The sequence below is a fragment of the Mustelus asterias genome, chromosome 21, assembly GCF_964213995.1.
Source record: "Mustelus asterias chromosome 21, sMusAst1.hap1.1, whole genome shotgun sequence".
NCBI lineage: Eukaryota > Metazoa > Chordata > Chondrichthyes > Carcharhiniformes > Triakidae > Mustelus > Mustelus asterias.
Genome location: NC_135821.1, coordinates 8702683 through 8722914, shown reverse-complemented (window position 1 = coordinate 8722914; position 20232 = coordinate 8702683). Strand labels below are relative to the sequence as shown.

At 44.1% G+C, this 20232-nt stretch overlaps 1 protein-coding gene across 1 annotated transcript; it reads right to left on the bottom strand.

The window, feature by feature from the left end:
* Positions 1–4066: 4066 nt before the first annotated feature.
* Positions 4067–11327, bottom strand: LOC144509122 (uncharacterized). The gene is made up of 4 exons (XM_078237499.1): positions 10536–11327; positions 9693–9925; positions 5627–5727; positions 4067–4380 (listed from the first exon to the last, which is right to left on the bottom strand). Exons 2-4 carry the CDS (start codon positions 9907–9909, stop codon positions 4207–4209), a joined length of 492 nt encoding a protein of 163 aa, XP_078093625.1. The 5' UTR covers positions 9910–9925; positions 10536–11327; the 3' UTR covers positions 4067–4206.
* Positions 11328–20232: the final 8905 nt, after the last annotated feature.

Genomic DNA, 20232 nt, shown 5'->3' with positions numbered 1-20232 from the left:
ATTGAACTCCATCTGCCATTTCTTTGCCCAAATTTCCAGCCTATCTATATCCTTCTGTAGCCTCTGACAATGTTCCTCACTATCTGCAAGTCCAGCCATTTTCGTGTCGTCCGCAAACTTACTGATCACCCCAGTTACACCTTCTTCCAGATCGTTTATATAAATCACAAACAGCAGAGGTCCCAATACAGAGCCCTGCGGAACACCACTAGTCACAGGCATCCAGCCGGAAAAAGACCCTTCCACTACCACCCTCTGTCTTCTGTGACCAAGCCAGTTCTCCACCCATCTAGCCACCTCCCCCTTTATCCCATGAGATCCAACCTTTTGCACCAACCTACCATGAGAGACTTTGTCAAACGCTTTACTAAAGCAGATCCATTGGTGGTTATTTTCCAAAATTCTTTGGACTCTGGAATAATTCCTGCAGATTGGAGGGTAGCTAATGTTGCTGTGCAGAGGAACCTGGGTGTCCTTGTGCAAGAATCACAAGGAGTTGGTTTGCAGGTGCAGCAGGTAATTAAGAAGGCAAATGGAATTTTGTCCTTCATGCTTGAGGAATAGAGTTTTAAAACATCGAGATTATTTTGCAGCTGTATAAGGTGCTGGTGAGGCCACACCTGGAGTACTGTGTACAGTTTTAGTCTCCTTATTTAAGAAATGATATACTGGCACTGGAGGGGGTGCAGAGGAGATTCACTAGGTTGATTCCAGAGTTGAGAGGTGTGGTGACCCACTGTAACTACGTATTATATGCCTGGACACACCCCTGCTGCGCCTGACCCGAGACTCCTCCCTTTCCACCTGATCGAGGTATAAAAGTGACGGTTCCTCCCCTCTGCCTCAGTCTGGACCAGGCTAGCTACAAGGGTGTGTTCCAGTTCTTTGTGATTAAAAGCCTGTTGTATTTTACACACTCGCTGGAGTCCTCGTGAATTGATGGTGCATCAAGAGGGTTGGCTTATGAGGGGAGACTGAGTAGACTGGGGTTATACTCATTGGAATTCAGAAGAATGAGGGGAGATCTTATAGAAACATAGAAGATTATGAAGGGAATAGATAAGGTAAAAGCAGGGAAGTTTTCACTGGTGGGTGAAACTAGAACTAGGGGCATAGCCTCAAAATAAGGGGAAGCAGATTTAGGACTGAGTTGAGGAGGAACTTCTTCACACAAAGGGTTGTGAATCTGTGGAATTCCCTGCCCAGTGAAGCAGTTGAGGCTACCTCATTGAATGTTTTTAAGGCAAGGATAGATAAATTTTTGAACAGTAAAGGAATCAAGGGTTATGGTGAGCGGGCGGGTAAGTGGAGCTGAGTCCACAAAAAGATCAGCCATGATGTTATTGAATGGCGGAGCAGGCTCGAGGGGCCAGATGGCCTACTCCTGCTCCTAGTTCTTATGTTCTTATTAAGGTGAGAGGGGAGAGATACAAAAGGGTCCAGAGGGGCAATTATTTCACACAGAGGGTGGTGAGTGTCTGGAACAAGCTGCCAGAGATAGTAGTAGAGGCGGGTACAATTTTGTCTTTTAAAAAGTGTTTAGACAGTTACATGGGTAAGATGGGTATAGAGGGATATGGGCCAAATGCAGTCAATTGGGACTAGCTTCGGGGTTAAAAAAAAAGGACGGCATGGACAAGTTGGGCCGAAGGGCGTGTTTCCATGCTTTAAAACTCTATGAATCTAAGGGATCGGTGCTGGGACCCCAGCTATTCACAATATATATTAATGATTTGGATGAGGGAACAAAATGCAACATCTCAAAGTTTGCAGATGATACCAAGTTGGGTGGGAGGGTGAACTGTGACAAGGATGCAGAGATCCTTCAGCATGATCTGGACAGGTTGGGTGAGTGGGTTAATCAATGGCAGGTGCAGTATAATTTGGATAAATGTGAGGTTATTCACTTTGGAAGCATAAGCAAGAAGGCAGATTACTACCTGAATGGCTGTAAATTGGGAGAGGGGAGTGTGCAGAGGGACCTGGGTGTCCTTGTGCACCAGTCGCTGAAGGTAAGCATGCAGGTGCAGCAGGCAGTAAAGAAGGCAAATGGCATGTTGGCCTTCATTGCGAGAGATTTCGAGTACAGGAGCAGGGATGTGTTGTTGCAATTATAGTAAGAAGTTTAACAACACCAGGTTAAAGTCCAACAGGTTTATTTGGTAGCAAAAGCCACACAAGCTTTCAGAGCTCCAAAAGCTTGTGTGGCTTTTGCTACCAAATAAACCTGTTGGACTTTAACCTGGTGTTGTTAAACTTCTTACTGTGTTTACCCCAGTCCAACGCCGGCATCTCCACATCATTGTTGCAATTACACAGGGCCTTGGTGAGGCCACACCTGGAGTATTGTGTGCAGTTTTAGTCTCTTTCTCTGAGGAAGGATGTTCTTGCTCTCGAGGGAGTGCAGCGAAGGTTTACCAGGCTGATTCCGGGGATGGCGGGACTGATGTATGAGGAGAGATTGACTAGGTTAGGATTGTTTTCGCTGGAGTTCAGACGAATGAGGGGGGATCTCGTAGAGACTTATAAAATTCAAACAGGACTAGACAGGGTAGATGCAGGGAGGATATTCCCGATGGTGGGGATGTCCAGAACCAGGGGTCACAGTCTGAGGATTCGGGGTAGACCATTTAGGACGGAGGTGAGGAGTCATTTCTTCACCCAAAGAGTGGTGAGCCTGTGGAATTCATTACCACAGGAAGTAGTTGATGCCAAAACATTGAATGTGTTCAAGAGGCGGCTGTTTATAGCACTTGGGGCGAATGGGATCAAAGATTATGGGGAAAAAGCAGGATGAGGCTATTGAGTTGAATGATCAGCCATGATCGTGATGAATGGCAGAGCAAGTTCGAAGGGCCAAATGGCCTCCTCCTGCTCCTATCTTCAAGAAGAATCAAAAAATGCATTTAAAAAAGTGACACCTGTCAGAAGCATACTTTTTCTTCATCATCTCCATCTCTATTTCTTTGTCATTTAGGGAGCTCTGGGTTTGTTTGCCCCTATCTTGATTGGTTGGCTGTGAGAGGGTAATGCTAGGTTGGGAACAGTCATTGTGTTGACCAGAGAGCAGTTTGTGCTACTGGGAGCAGTTTTGTTGGAAAAATAACAGAAAATATATAAATGAGAACAAAAAAATTGATTCTGATGCTATCTCTAGACTATCAGGAAATTACTGTGGAGTAAGTTTAGTATAACTACATTACTGGATGCCTGTGGGTACAGCTGATCTAATAATTGGGTTCAGCTGATCTCAGAAGCTGTGGATGTAGTATCCGTGTCTTTTAGACATGGCTGGCAATGTGCTGTGTGGGTAAGGGAGTGTGAGAGATTATATGACAAAGCTGCCTCTACACACAGATGTGGAGATGCCGGCGTTGGACTGGGGTAAACACAGTAAAGGAGTCTAACAACATCAGGTTAAAGTCCAACAGGTTTATTTGGTAGCAAACGCCACTAGCTTTCGGAGCGCTGCTCCTTCGTCAGGTGAGTGGGAGATCTGCTCACAAACAGCAAACAGGGCATATAAAGACACAAACTCAATTTACAGAATAATGAATAATGATTGGAATGCGAGTCTTTACAGCTAAACCACATTGTCTGTACCTTTAAGACTTGTTTAGCTGTAAAGACTCGCATTCCAATCATTATTCTGTAAATTGAGTTTGTGTCTTTATATGCCCTGTTTGCTGTTTGTGAGCAGATCTCCCACTCACCTGACGAAAGCGAGTGGCGTTTGCTACCAAATAAAGGTGTTGGACTTTAACCTGGTGTTGTTAGACTCCTTACTGTGTCTACACACAGACCCCACCTTATGATGGAAAAGCTATGTACACCTGGACAGCGTTCTGGCCTCACTCTTAGCTTCTGTTCGAGTTTTCATTCAGAACAGATCCAGCCCCACTCACCACCCACAAAGTAGGAAAACTAGAAGTTAGGAAAATAACACCTCAGTAGATACACTGTCAACGCTTTTTCTCGCAGTGTGCTAATTGGTGAATAGATAAGGAACCTCGCCATGTTGAGAAACCATTAATATAAATATTAAAATAAACAAGTTTCAACATTTCATTTCATGTAAACAGTTTATGATATAAATAAAACAAATTATTCATATTGCACTGAGATTATTAACTTCTTAAATAAAGAAAGAAAACTCATCAGTAACATTCATAATCCTTGTTGAACTTCTTTGCTGTGGCGATGGTCTCAGCATTCCACCATTCCCATTGGATCAGCTACATTAAGATTGACCTCTCCAGATTGCAAACATCTGGTTTGCACTTCGCCAGGGGACAGGTTGAGATTTTTTGTGTTTCCGTGGTCGGTTAAGAGGAATTTAGCATGTTTTTCTTTGAATCTGCAGTTCTCCGTCAACTGAAACTAAAACAAACATCAACTCAGATAGTTCAGAGAGTAAGTTTTTAAACCCTGGTGACTAAATCAATCAGTGTTTAATCAGGTGCATTAAACAATGCACCTCAGCCAGCGTGGTGGCACAGTGGTTAGCACTGCTGCCTCACAGCGCCAGGGACCCAGGTTCGATTCTCGGCTCAGGCCATTGTCTGTGTGAAGTCTGCACGTCCTCTCTGTGTGGCTTTCCTCCCAGAGTGTGGCGAATAGGGGATTTTCACAGTTGCTTCATGTAGTGTTAATGTAAGCCTACTTGTGACACTAATAAACTTTTTTTTAAAAATTAAGAAGCAGCAGAGTCCCACTGTTAATGTGCATTCTGTAATGTTTATGAAATGTAAACATTCTTTTTGCATTAATACCTATCCATAGCCGGTGTTTTGGCTCAATGCTCTTAATAAACTGATTTTGGTGACATCACTCATAGAGTTTGCAACTCTTACATTGGATAACTCCTCATTTAAACACTGAGATTCTTCTTTAAACATTGTCAAACTCTGTTCAAACACTGAGATTCTTCATCTAAAACCTGTGAGATTCCTCATTTAAACACTGTGGGCTGTGCACTGCTTTATGTTGTTTTTTTTTCCAGATTGTCACAGCTCCGACAATGTTTGTGTGATAGATAATCAGAAAATCCCTCCAGTGATTCACCTGCTTTCTGTTTAACTTGGTAACAACAATGCTTGCATTGATCATAGGATGTGATTGCACTGGAAGGGGTGCAGAGGAGATTCACCAGGATGCTGCCTGGGGTGGAATATTTAAGTTATGAAGAGAGGTTGGGTAGGCTTGGGTTGTTTTCATTGGAGCAGAGAAGACTGAGGGGCGACCTGATTGAGGTGTTCAAGATTATGAGGGGCATGGACAGAGTGGATAAGGAGCAGCTGTTCCCCTTAGTCGAAGGGTCAGTCATGAGGGGATATAGGTTCAAAGTGAGGGGAAGGAGATTTAGGGATGGTCTGGAATGTGCTGCCTGGGTGGGTAGGAAAGTGAATTACATTTCCTCACAATGCACTTCATATCCTTTTGTGGAGACTTTGTGTTCTCCTCACAGCTTCCTTTCCAGTCTAGTTTTGTAACAGCTGCAAACTTGGCTTCATTACACTTGGTCCCGTCAGCTAAGTCATAATTAACAGGGAACCATTCGAATTTTGACTTGATATCAAAAAGTAAATGTCGATGCAGTTCATCTATTGTATGTATTGATACTTACTGTGCTGTACAGAGTGTTGTTCAGATGTGAGCACAAATATCGAGCACTCTTCCTTCCCTTAATCAGAATCCCATTCTTGGTGAATGCAATATCCATCAGAGCTGCAAATGACAGGAAGTTTGAGAAAGACTCCATTACATGGACTTCATTGTCAAAAACTAGATAGAAAATGAAGGAAGAGAAGCAAAGGGAATAACTGGGAGAGGAAAGAGCAGATCACAAAGAGGGAGAGAGAGGAGATCACAGGGAGGCAGTAGATCACAAAGGGTGAGAAAGTAGATCACAGAGAGAGAGTGGATCACAGAGAGAGTACATCACAGAGAGGGGAGAGTAAATCACAGAGGGGGAGAGTGTAGATCACAGGGAGAGATGGAGTACATCACAGGGAGACAGTGGATCACAGGGAGACAGTAGATCACAGGGAGACAGTAGATCACAGGGAGACAGTAGATCACATGGAGAGATGGAGTAGATCACAGGGAGACAGTAGATCACAGGGAGACAGTAGATCACAGGGAGACAGTAGATTACAGGGAGAGATGGAGTACATCACAGGGAGACAGTAGATCACAGGGAGACAGTAGATCACAGGGAGACAGTAGATCACAGGGAGAGATGGAGTACATCACAGGGAGACAGTAGATCACAGGGAGACAGTAGATCACAGGGAGACAGAAGATCACAGGGAGACAGAAGATCACAGGGAGACAGTAGATCACAGGGAGACAGTAGATCACAGGGAGACAGAAGATCACAGGGAGACAGAAGATCACAGGGAGACAGTAGATCACAGGGATACAGTAGATCACAGGGATACAGTAGATCACAGGGAGACAGTAGATCACAGGGAGACAGAAGATCACAGGGAGACAGTAGATCACAGGGAGACAGTAGATCACAGGGAGGGAGAGATGCATTTTGGTAGATTGAACCAGGGCAGGACTTACTCGGTTAATGGTAGGGCGTTGGGGAGAGTTACAGAGCAAAGAGATCTAGGGGCACAGGTTCATAGCTCCTTGAACGTGGAGTCACAGGTGGACAGAGTGGTGAAGAAGGCATTCAGCATGCTTGGTTTCATTGGTCAGAACATTGAATAGCGGAGTTGGGACGTCTTGTTGAAGTTGTACAAGACATTGTTAAGGCCACACTTGGAATACTGTGTACAGTTCTGGTCACCCTATTATAGAAAGGATATTATTAAACTAGAGAGAGTGCAGAAAAGATTTACTAGGATGCTACTGGGATTTGATGATTTGAGTTATAAGGAGAGGCTGGATAGACTAGGACTTTTTTCTCTGGAGTGCAGAAGGCTGAGGGGTGATCTTATAGAGGTCTATAAAATAATGAGGGACATAGATCAGCTAGATAGTCAATATCTTTTCCCAAAGGTAGGGGAGTCTAAAACTAGAGGGCATAGGTTTAAGGTGAGAGGGGAGAGATACAAAAGTATTGCCCCATTTTTTCACACAGAGGGTGGTGAGTGTCTGTAACGAGCTGCCAGAGGTAGTAGTAGAGGCGGGTACAATTAAGTCTTTTTAAAAGCATTTAAACAGTTACATGGGTACGATGGGTATAGAGGGATATGGGCCAAACGCGGGCAATTGGGACTAGCTTCGGGGTTTTAAAAAAAAGGGCGGCATGGACAAGTTGGGTCGAAGGGCCTGTTTCCATACTGTAAACCTCTATGACTCTATGAGTAGATTGCAGGGAGGAAGGAAATAGATCACAGGGAGGGAGAGAGTAGATCACAGTGTGAGTGACAGTAGATCACAGGGAAGGAATTGATCTCAGGGAGGGTGAGAGTAGATCACAGGGAAAGGAGAAAGTAGATCATAGTGTGAGTGACAGTAGATCACAGGGAAGGAATTGATCTCAGGGAGGGTGAGAGTAGATCACAAGGCGGGGGAGTAGATCACAGGGAGGGAGGGAGAGCTGGGGAAATTACAGTGAGGGAGGGACATTGTGAGGAGTGAAGCTGCTTTATGAAGTTCTTGCTTATTCTAAAGTTGCTGCAATGTGACCCTGTTTGAATCAAGTGTCTGCAATGAGACCTTACTCTGCTCCATTGAATAATTCTCATTTAATTTTCTACTTTAAAAAGTCATGTTTGGGCATGTTTCCTGTTTTAGAATTCTGCTGTTCCCTTTTCATTGACTTAATATATCTGCCAGAGTGAAGATGCAGATATATTAAATATATATCGTTATTTGATGTATATTATGCTGTCAGCCTTTCATCAAGAAAACAAAGACTTGTGTCTATTGAGTATCTTTCATTAACTCAGGATTTCCCAAATCACTTTACAATTACTTTGAAATGTAGTTACCATTGAAACGTAGCTAGCACAGTAATCAATCAATGCACAGCAAGATCCCAAAACAGCAATGTGGTCATCATTATCTACTTTACTAATATCAACTGATAATAGTGAGTATTGGCTAGGACATCGGGGAGAACTCTCATGCAATCTTCTACATCATCTAGACTTTGTGCTCAAATCTCTGTAGTTGGACTTGAGCCACAAACTCCGGCTTGGAGGTGACAGTGTTACCACTGAGCTACAGGTAACAGCCACTGGTAGGAACTAGGCACCAATCACACTCTGCATTTCTTACAGGCAATCTGTACATCCCTTTCAGTACCATTCACCAGAGTCTGCGCCACTCAATGCTAATTTAAAGAGCTGGTGAAATGCCTTCATTGGACATTGTTACCTCATACAGTAAATCAAGAGTAAAATGTACACTGGGAAAGAGCAGAATAATGGCCATATTGGGCCAATGCTGCCTGTACAGGCTGGGACCACAACCCCACCCTTTCCCATGTGGGATAGACAGACAAATGATAGCAGGCTCGCAATCTGCATCCGATATTCCAGCTGATCCAAAGACAGGTGCAGGAAAACTGGACAAACCAACAAGTGGGATTGCCCAGATCACAGTAAGAGTCGTTTGTGCTCCTTTCAGGTTTCTCTTCTGCTCACCTGAGGATTCTGGCTGTTTCTGGTTGTTCGACAATACTTTGCCTCAGTTCTCGACTCTCCAAACACAGGGATATCAGCAGTCTCAATGTTGTTTCCGTTTCCCTCTCTGGCTTCGTAATTTCTCTCACATTTCATTTTTTACTTTGTTTTGCTTTTAGATGGTAATTATTTTTCTAGACACATTCCGCCATTCGCACCTCCTCTAGACACATTTTTGTTTCTTTATTTGTTTCTTTATTATTTCCTGTACCTTGAATCTTATCATTTAATCTCTCCTGCTTTTCACCTATCACAGGGCTTCTCGTTTGATCCTTTTCCTGTCCTCCCACCTCACACTTGTTCAACATTTGTAACTTTTCCTAATTCTGATAAAAGAACATCAACCTGAAATCATAGAAACATAGAATCCCTACAGTGCAGAGGGAAGCCATTCGGCCCATCGAGTCTGCACCAACTGCAATCCCACCCAGGCCCTATTCCCGTAACCCCACATATTTACCCTGTTAATCTCCCTGACACTAAGGATCAATTTAGCATGGCCAATCCACCCAACCCACACATCTTTGGAGTGTGGGAGGAAACTGGAGCACCCGGAGGAAACCCACGCAGACACGGGGAAAATGTGCAAACTCCACACAGACAGTGACCCAAGCCGGAAATCGAACCCGGGTCCCTGGCGCTGTGAGGCAGCAGCGTTAACCACTACCGCCGTGAGATTTTCTCACCACAGAATCTGCCTGACAGGCTGAGTGTTTCCAATGCTTTCTCTTCATTTCAGGTTTCTAGCATTCACAGTGATTTGCTTTAATGTTGCCTATTTGACTGTGGTGGGAATCACAAGGAAACTCAATGATGCATCAGTGGAGGAGACACAGGACAGTGATCAGGAGCAGGAATCATGTCGGATCTATGCTCCACAGGCTCAGACTATAGTCTGAAAGATGGTCTGCTACAGCTGAGTTGGTGGACTGGGTAAAAGAACATAGATGTTCCTGGTCCTTTCATCCTCCCAGCCACTCGCGAAAGTAGAATGACATTCAACAACAGGTAATGAAAGATAAGTTTAAATGATAATTTCCTTACTATAATCATTCTGGTGTTGTGACATGTTTACATGTCCATCGTCATTGATCTGTATATACAGGATAGGATGATGGTTGGATATTGCTGGGTGACCCTCTTGTCTGTGGCTGTTGTGGTGGGCTTGTCGGGCTTGTCGGACTGGCCTCGACCTGGTCAGTTCCATCATGAACATTGCCAGAATTACCCCAACAAATAGTCCAGACGCCGAGTGGAACATGGTGTTAATCTGCAGTCTAAAAAAAAAACAACTTGTTAATAACGTTTGGATTTAAACGCTCTTAAACTGGTTCTACAATTGTTACACCCAAAATATGATATAGTTTAAAATGCTGGGCAGTTTGTAACTGAGAGGCGCAGTTAGCCGTGAGATACAGGAGGCCCTTGGCCACCAGTGGCTTTTGAGCAAAGGGTTTCAGCGGGGAGACTTGTCTGGGACAGGGAGGCTGCAACTTTCCTCCTGGGGCCTGCGTGAGCATTCTGACCTGTCCTACTCCTCAGAATTCTGTTCTGTCTGCAGATAGCTGCAACTCTGCTCCAGAAAAGCAGCAACTGCTTCTACATTTACAACTGCTCCCTGCCCTACTCCCCTGCCCCCCAACCCTGCCACTGTCCTTCCCCCTGTTTTGTCCCTGCCCCATCAGTTAAATTGGCCCTATTTATTCACTAGGTCTATAATTTGCAGAAATATTGAAGCTCCCACTTGCATCAGGCCAACCCCATTGGTTAAAACAGTAAAAAGTTTAACAGCCTGTTTCTTTAACCATTGAAAACAATTTCATTTAAGCTGAATAACAATAAACATTGCAGAGAGGAAATATTCTCAAAATATACAGTGTGACTCACAGAAAGACAGAGAGACTGGCTCAGAACTTAAACCAGAGGCTGATGTGAGGCTTAAAACAGCTGGGCAGACAGAGCACGAGCTCAATCCTGAATCAACAGTCACTGGATCCTGCACTCTTTCCAAGGATGCGAGTCTGTCAGTTTGCTGCAGTGCTTTATATTACACCCTGGCTTGATATCCATCCCACTCACTCCAAATTTAAGCTCTTGCTACCTTTCGCAATCTTAAACAATGAACGATAATTGTCTACATGTGAATCCAGAATGTATAATAAAAATAGAGATTAGATCAATTAAAATGAGGATGAAGAAAATAAAGAAATTACAAGGAAAAATGAAGTGCATTAACTCTGGGTGGTGCACTGAAATTTGTAAGCCGTTTAAAAGGAAATTAATAATATATTTTTAAAAGGAAATTAATAATATATTTTTAAAAGGAAATAAACAATAAAATGTTCTTTCAGTATCAGAATAATCAGTAATTCAGAATAAGGTAAAGCATAAATGGTAATTGCATAAGAACAGTATTTACTGTGTAGCAGAGAATCACACCCATGTCAATCGAGCATTTCATCCTGAAACTCACATTTTCCTGCTATCGACTGTGAATAGGTGAACTCCAGAAGTTGTTTATTCCTGTTTGGCGGAAGAGTGGTAGGGGAATTGTGGCCAAACCATGGCTTTCCAGACAAATTAGAGATAGTATCAGATTCAAGGAAGAAACATACAAATTGGCAAAGAAAAAGCAATAGGCCTGAGGATTGGAAGCAGTTTAAAATTCAGCAAAGGAGGACCAAGGGACTGATTAAGAAGGGAAAAATAATGTATGAAAGTAAGCTGGTGGGGAACATAAAAACTGACTGTAAAATTTTCCATAGATATGTAAAGAGAAAAAGATCAACAAAAACTAATGTAGGTCCCTTACAGTCAGAAACGGGAGAATTCATAATGGGGAATAAAGAAATGGCCGAGGAATTAAATTTGTTCTTTGCTTCAGTCTTCACGAAGGAAGACATGAATAATGTACCAGAAGTGCTGAGAGAAACTTGTTTCAGTGAGAAACTGGAGGAAATCAGCATTAGGAGAGAAATGGTTTTGGGGAAATTGATGGGATTGAAGGTGGATAAATCTCCAGGTCCTGATAATCTTCATCCCAGGGTACTTAAGGAAGTGGCCCTGGAAATAGTAGATCCGTTGGTGGTTATTTTCCAAAATTCTTTGGACTCTGGGCTGCTTCCTACAGATTGGAGGGTAGCTAATGTAAGCCCACTATTCAAAAAGAGAGGTAGAGAGAAAACAGGGAACTATAGACCAGTGAGCCTAACATCAGTACTGGGGAAGTTGCTAGAGTCTATTATCAAGGATTTCATAGCTCAGCATTTGGAAGGCAGTGGTATAATCAGACAAAGTCAGCATGGATTTACAGCAGGGGAATCATGCTTGACGAATATATTGGAATTCTTAGAGAATGTAACTAATCGAGTTCACTGAGGAGAACCAGTGGATGTGGCTTATTTAGACTTTCAGAAAGCTTTCGACAAGGTCTCACGTAACAGATTACTATGTAAAGTTAAAGCACATGGGATTGCAGGTAATGTCTTGAGATGGATAGAAAGCTGGTTAGCAGTTAGGAAGCAAAGAGTTGGCATAAATGGGTATTTTTCTGATTGACAGTCAGTGGCTAGTGGGGTTCCGCAGGGATCTGTGCTCGGACCCCAACTGTTCACATTATATATTAATGATTTGGAAGAGGGAACTGAATGTATTATTTCCAAATTTGCAGATGACACAAAGTTGGGAGGGAGGGTGAGCTGTGAGGAGGATGCAGAGATGCTTCAGCGTGATTTGGACAGGCTGAGTGTGAGGCATGTGCATGGCAGATGCAGCATAATGTGAATAAATGTGAGATTATCCACTTTGGTAGCAATAATAGGAAGACAGATTATTACTTGAATGGGTGTAAATTGAGAGAGGTGGACTCTCAGCAAGACCTTGGAGACCTCATGCATCAGTTGCTGAAAGTAAGCGCGCAGGTACAGAAGGCAGTAAAGAAGGCAAATGGTATGTTGGCCTTCATAGCGAGAGGATTTGAGTATAGGGATAGGGATGTTTTACTGCAATTGGACAGGGCGTTGGTGAGGCCACACCTGGAGTATTGTGTGCAGTTTTGTTGTCCTTATCTGAGGAAGGATGTCCTTGCTTTAGAGGAAGTACAACAAAGGTTTATCAGGCTGATTCCTGGGCTGGCAGGTCTGTCATATGAGGAGAGACTAAATTGGTAAGGATTATATTCACTGGAGTTTAGAAGAATGAGAGGGGATCTCTTAGAAACGTATAAAATTCTAACAGGGTTAGACAGGGTAGATTCAGAAAGAATATTCCCGATGGTGGGAGGAGTCCAGAACTAGGGGGTCATATTTTGAGGAGAAGGGGTAAATCTTTTAGAATTGAGGTGAGGAGAAATTTCTTCACCCAGAGGGTGGTGAATGTGTGGAATTCACTCCCACAGAAAGTAGTTGAGGCCAAAATGCTGTCTGATTTCAAGAAGAAATTAGATTTCGCTCTTGGGGCTAAAGGGATTAAGGGATATGGGGGAAGGGGGGATCAGGATGTTGAATTTGATGATCAGCCATGATCAAAATGAATGGCGGAGCAGGCTCGAAGGGCCGAATGGCCTCCTCCTGCTTCTAGTTTCTATGATTCAAAACAGAGTCAATCTGGAGTTGGTTGGTTGGTTGCAGAATTGTGTAAACTGATGAGACTTAAATACCCCTTAAAGGGAAGTTGAGTTACAGGAGGAGACATTATGAAATGGCCATGGAAAATCTCCCATTTCCGGGAATAAAGCTTTGGAGCTGATGTTTTTGGAAGATGACCATTCTGGGAGTGGAAACCACCCCACTCTGTGAGCAAGTGTCCAACCTGGTGGCCAAGTGACAAATGAATGTCATCTCCCAATGGGCTCATGAACTGAGCTATTAACTGGTGAACAATGAGAGAAAATGCTCTGAACTACTGGGGGTGACAGATGGCCAGGAAAGATGTAGCCATTGTACAGAGAGGCTGCATTGTTTGCTGGTGCTTTACTGCAACAGGGCGTTGGTGAGGCCACACCTGAAGTATTGTGTGCTGTTTTGGTGTCCTTACCCGAGGAAGGATGTCCTTGCTATAGAGGGATTATAGCTGCTGCTTTGTCTCCTTGACATCGCTCAGTTTCACCACTGCGGCGCTACCACCTTTGAAGTCAGCAGGTTGCTGCTGAGGAGTAGGTTGATCCAAAGGTAAACTGGGCACAACTTCCATGATTCCTGGGCCTGCATTAGGATTGCTGTCCTGATGCGCCCTGTATAAAGTTTTGGTCACGTACTCTCCCTTGATAACCTTTACCAGAACTTTGGCCTGCGCTGCACTCTCTGGAGGATAGATCCTGCCTCTTCCCAGCAACAAAGATTGGCTGCTCCCAGGATCTCTCTGTGTGCTGTCGAGTAAATCCAGTCACAAATCCCTACAGCCCCCTCCTCACCCCCTGCCCTTTTATCCCATGTGACCAGCTAAACATTACAGGGAAAGTGGGAAATTAAAATCTCGTAACACTTTAATTGCCTCAAGAGAACTTTATTACGCTCACTAACACGCACACACCACCGCGCGCACACACACACTCACTCACACACACTCACTAATACACACAGACTCCACACACTCATACACGTCGACTCTCACACACACTCGCTAACACACACACACCCTCGCACACATACATACACACACTCGCTAATGTATACACACACACACCCTCGCACACATACATACACACACTCGCTAATGTATACACACACACTTGCTAACACGCACACATACTCACTCGCCAAAGCACACACACACACACCCTCACTAATACACACATACACTCGCTAATGTATATACACACTCACTAATACACACACAGACACTCGCTAACACACACACTCATTAATATACACAGACACTCGCTAACACACACACTCACTAATACACACACACACACTGACACGCGCTAACACACTCACACCCACACACCACCACGTGCACACTCTAATACACAGACTCCACACACTCATACACACCGACTCTCACACACACTCACTAATTCAGACACACTGGCTAATACGTGCACACACACTCACTCACACATACTCGCTAATACACACACACACACACTCGCTAATACAGACAAACTGGCTAATACACACACACTGGTTAATACACACACATACTCGCTAATACACACACACACTCGCTAATACAGACAAACTGGCTAATACACACACACTGGTTAATACACACACACTCACTCGCTAATATACACACATTCACACACACTCATACACACACACTCGCCAATACACACACACACACTCGCACACATGCACTCCCACACTCGTTAATACACACATGCACACGCATACACTCACATTCACAGACAAACATTCACTCACACACTTGCTAATATACACACCCACACTCACACACACAGACTCACTCACACACACTCGCTAATGCACACACACTCGCTAATACACACACATTCGCACGCACATCCACACACGCACTCCCACACTCATTCTCTCTCACACAATTTCATACACACACACACACATACTCTCTCACACACTTGCACACTCACACTAATGCACACACACTCGCTAAATCACACACACACACTCACTATCACACACTCTCTTTCTAGTACACACACACACACACAGACACTTGCTAACACACACACACACACCATCGCACACACACACTAATACACACAGACTCCACACTCACACACCGACTCATATACACACTCGCTAATACAGACACACTGGCTAATACACGCACACGCACTCGCTAATAGAACAGTACAGCACAGAACAGGCCCTTCGGCCCACGATGTTGTGCTGAGCTTTATCTGAAACCAAGATCAAGCTATCCCACTACCTATCATCCTGCTGTGCTCCATGTGCCTATCCAATAACCGCTTAAATGTTCCTAAAATGTCTGACTCCACTATCACTGCAGGCAGTCCATTCCACACCCCAACCACTCTCTGCGTAAAGAACCTACCTCTGATATCCTTCCTATATCTCCCACCACGAACCCTATAGTTATGCCCCCTTGTAATAGCTCCATCCACCCGAGGAAATAGTCTTTGAACGTTCACTCTATCTATCCCCTTCATCATTTTATAAACCTCTATTAAGTCTCCCCTCAGCCTCCTCCGCTCCAGAGAGAACAGCCCTAGCTCCCTCAACCTTTCCTCATAAGACCTACCCTCCAAACCAGGCAGCATCCTGGTAAATCTCCTCTGCACTCTTTCCAGCGCTTCCACATCCTTCTTATAGTGAGGTGACCAGAACTGCACACAATATTCCAAATGTGGTCTCACCAAGGTCCTGTACAGTTGCAGCATAACCCACGGCTCTTAAACTCCAACCCCCTGTTAATAGAAGCTAACACACTATAGGCCTTCTTCACAGCTCTATCCACTTGAGTGGCAACCTTTAGAGATCTGTGGATATGGACCCCAAGATCTCTCTGTTCCTTCACAGTCTTCAGAACCCTACCTTTGACCCTGTAATCCACATTTAAATTAGTCCTACCAAAATGAATACCATAATAAACACACACTTGCTAATACACGCACACGCTAATAAACACACACGCACTCGCTGATACACACACACACTAATACACACACACACACGTTAATACACACACACTCGCTAATACACACACACACACTCGCTAATACACACACACACTCGCTAATACACACACACACACTCGCTAATACACACACACTCGCTAATACACACACACACTCGCTAATACACACACACACACTCGCTAATACACACACACACACTCGCTAATACATACACACACACTCTCACAGACACTCACAAATACACACATATGCACACATGCACTCCCACACACTCGCTAATACACACACACATTCACTCACTCACTCACACACACTCGCTAATACACGCACACATTCACACACACACTCCCCAATACACACACACACACAGACACACACAAATACACACACATATGCATACATGCACTCCCACACACTCGCTAATACACACATTCACACACAGACTCACTCACACACACACTCGCTAATACACACACACGCTAATACACTCACACACACACACTCGCTAATACACTCACACACTCACATTTGCTAGTACACACACACTTGCTAATACACTCACACACAAGAATAATCCAGGTAATTACAGGCCGGTGAGCCTTACGTCAATGGTAGGGAAATTATTGGAGAGGATTCTTTGAGACAGGATTTACCCCCACTTGGAAATAAGTGAACATATTAATGAGCAGCAACATGGTTTTGTGAAGGGGAGGTCATGTCTCACTAACTTGATCGAGTTTTTTGAGGAAGTGATGAAGATGATTGATGAGGGTAGGACAGTGGATGTTGTCTACATGGACTTCAGTAAGGCCTTTGACAAGGTCCCTCATGGCAGACTGGTGGAGAAGGTGAAGTCGCATGGGATCAGAGGTGAGCTGGCAAGGTGGATACAAAACTGGCTCGATCATAGAAGACAGAGGGTAGCAGTGGAAGGGTGCGTTTCTGAATGGAGGGCCGTGACAAGTGGCGTTCCGCAGGGATCTGTGCTGGGACCTTTGCTGTTTGTAATATATATATAAATGATTTGGAGGAAAATGTAACTAGTTTGATCAGTAAGTTTGCGGACGACACAAAGGCTGGTGGATTTGCGGATAGCGATGAGGACCATCAGAGGATACAGCCGCATATAGATAGGTTGGAGATTTGGGCGGAGAGATGGCAGATGGAGTTTAATCCGGACAAATGTGAGATAATGCATTTTGGAAGGTCTAATAGAAATAGGAAATGTACAGTAAATGGCAGAACCCTTAGGAGTATTGATAGGCAGGGGGATCTGAGTGTACAGGTACACAGGTCACTGAAAGTGGCAATGCAGGTGGAGAAGGTAGTCAAGAAGGCATACGGCATGCTTGCCTTCATCAGCCGGGGCATTGAATTTAAAAATTGGCAAATCATGTTGCAGCTTTATAGAACCTTAGTAAGGCCACACTTATAGTGTTCAATTCTGGTCACCACACTAGCAGAAGGATGTGGAGGCTTTGTAGAGGGTACAGAAAGGATTTACCAGGATGTTGCCTGGTATGGAGGGCATTAGCTATGAGGAGAGGTTGGAGAAACTTGGGTTGTTCTCACTGGAACAACGGAGGTTGAGGAGCGACCTGATAGAAGTCTACAAGATTATGAGGGGCATGGACAGAGTGGATAGTCAGAAGCTTTTTCCCAGGATGGAAGAGTCAATTACTCGGGGGCACAGGTTTAAGGTGCGAGGAGCAAGGTTTAAAGGAGATGTACGAGGCAGATTTTTTACACAGAGGATGGAGGGTGCCTGGAACTCGTTGCCGGGAGAGGTAGTGGAAGCGGATACGATAGTGACTTTTAAGGGGCGCCTTGACAAATACATGAATATGATGGGAATAGAGGGATATGGTCCCCGGAAGGGTAGGGGGTTTTAGTTCAGTTGGGCAGCATGGTCAGTGCAGACTTGGAGGGCCGAAGGGCCTGTTCCTGTGCTGTAATTTTCTTTGTCCTTTGTTTATTGACTATCTTCGTCACCCCTTACACCCAGTATTTCTTCATAAAGTGATCCAATCACTGCATGTAAATAGAGAGTCAGAAACCGATAAGCAATCACATAATAGTAAATATCCTGTAAATATCCCTCCCACTATTACGCCTAGTCCCTGTGACTCTGGACAGCAGAGACAAGGAAACAGATTACTCAGGTTTAATTGCAACCATAAAGAACGTAATAATTCTGTGGAAATCTGTTAAAGACTTGATTTGTTATTTTAATTAGATATAAAAATGTTTATTAATTAGTAATTTCCCTCCTTTAGTTTGAGACAGATATTGTTTCAGTGACTCCGTGTCTTGTGATTTGCTGCAACTTTTCCGCTACCCGTTACGTTTTGCTGATTAGAATTTCTCCCTTTGGGATCTAATTTATGTTTGAGAAAATTGAGGCAGCAGTTTATCTGTAACTGCATCCTGAGTTTAATGTAAAGCTTACTCACCACAATGTCAGTGCCATCGACAATTTCCCTCCAGCCCTGCGTGATGCAACAGATAAAACTAATCACAAAACACCTTCCCTAACAGCACTGTGGGTGTACCTACACCATAGGGACTGCAGTGATTCAAGAAAGCAGCTCACCACCACCTTGGCAAGGGCAATTAGGGATGGGCAATAAAGCCAGTGACAATTCCAGACCATTTTTGATGGGCTTTTCCCCAGATTCATTTACAATATCACTTGCAAATTCCCAACTGTCTAACCTTTAACCACCCCGTCCCCCGACACAAATCAGCAAAATACTTGAGCAGCTATTTATCTATTCCTCCCTCCCTCAGTTCCATTTAATGCCCTTGTCTCCACTAAAACCCTTACTTTGTACCTAGGCACAACAGTGAGTGTGAAGAAGGACATCATAAACAGTATAGATCAGTTGGGCTGCATGGCCTGTTCATGTGCTGTAATTTCTGTTAGATTCTCATGAAAAAGCACAACAGGACAGAGCAGAAGGAAAGTATTCAGCAGAGAGTGACATCCACAGAGAGTGACATCCACAGAGAGTGACATCCACAGAGAGTGACATCCACAGAGAGACTTCAAGGAGCCCTTTTCCCACCTCAACTTCACTGTATTACAATTGTGAAACTTATAAGATTATGATGTTTCTGGACTATTTCATTTGATTTATAAGAGTGTTATAATTTGGACAGTGTCTTTACATTTAGGGGTAAATAAAAGGGGTCATGTGACATGCTGGAATAAGCCTGTATGATTTAATTGTTAGAGATCAGAAATTGTTTTACTGAGAGGGAGAGGTGTGAGATATTGACACTTGCGGACAACGATAACTGTCTAACGGTAGACCATTGTTCGTTGGAACAAGCTGAGAGGAGGATTGATTTGTGGCAGGAGAGTGAAGGTAGGCTACTGTCTAATTTTTATTTTTTCGCGGGGTTTGTTTTTTGTTAGGAAAGTTACTTTAAAAGTAAAGCGGAAGTGGGCCGCGGGGTGAGCTGGGAAGGGTTTTTTAGCGCGTAAAGTTTAAAAGGCAGGCCGCACTATCCAGCGGGCAGCTTCGTTAGCGGGCAGCGGAGTGAGCAGGTAGCAGAGTGAGAGCTAAAGGGCTTTGGCTCATCGGGCTTAGGCAGAAACGGGCGAGGCACGGTAGGATTACTTCTTATTTTGTAATAACTTAAACTAGGTAATTGTGATGGAGGGTCATGTGATGTGTTGTTTCTGCACGATGTGGGAGCTGGTGGACCCCACTGTGGTTCCCAGTGAGCATGTCTGCAGTAAGTGTTGGTTGCTTGAGGAACTCCAGCTCAGGGTTGATGAGCTGGAGTCTGAGCTTCAGACACTGCGACATATCAGGGAGGGGGAGAGTTAACTGGACACTGTGTTTCAGGAGGCAGTAACACCCCTTAGACTAACTAATTCAGCCGGAGGTCAGGGACAAGACGGCGTGGCTGCGAGTGAGGCAGGAATCGGGATCCAGAAGGTAGAGTTGCAAGAGCCTCAGTCCCTGAATCTGTACAACAGGTTTGAAA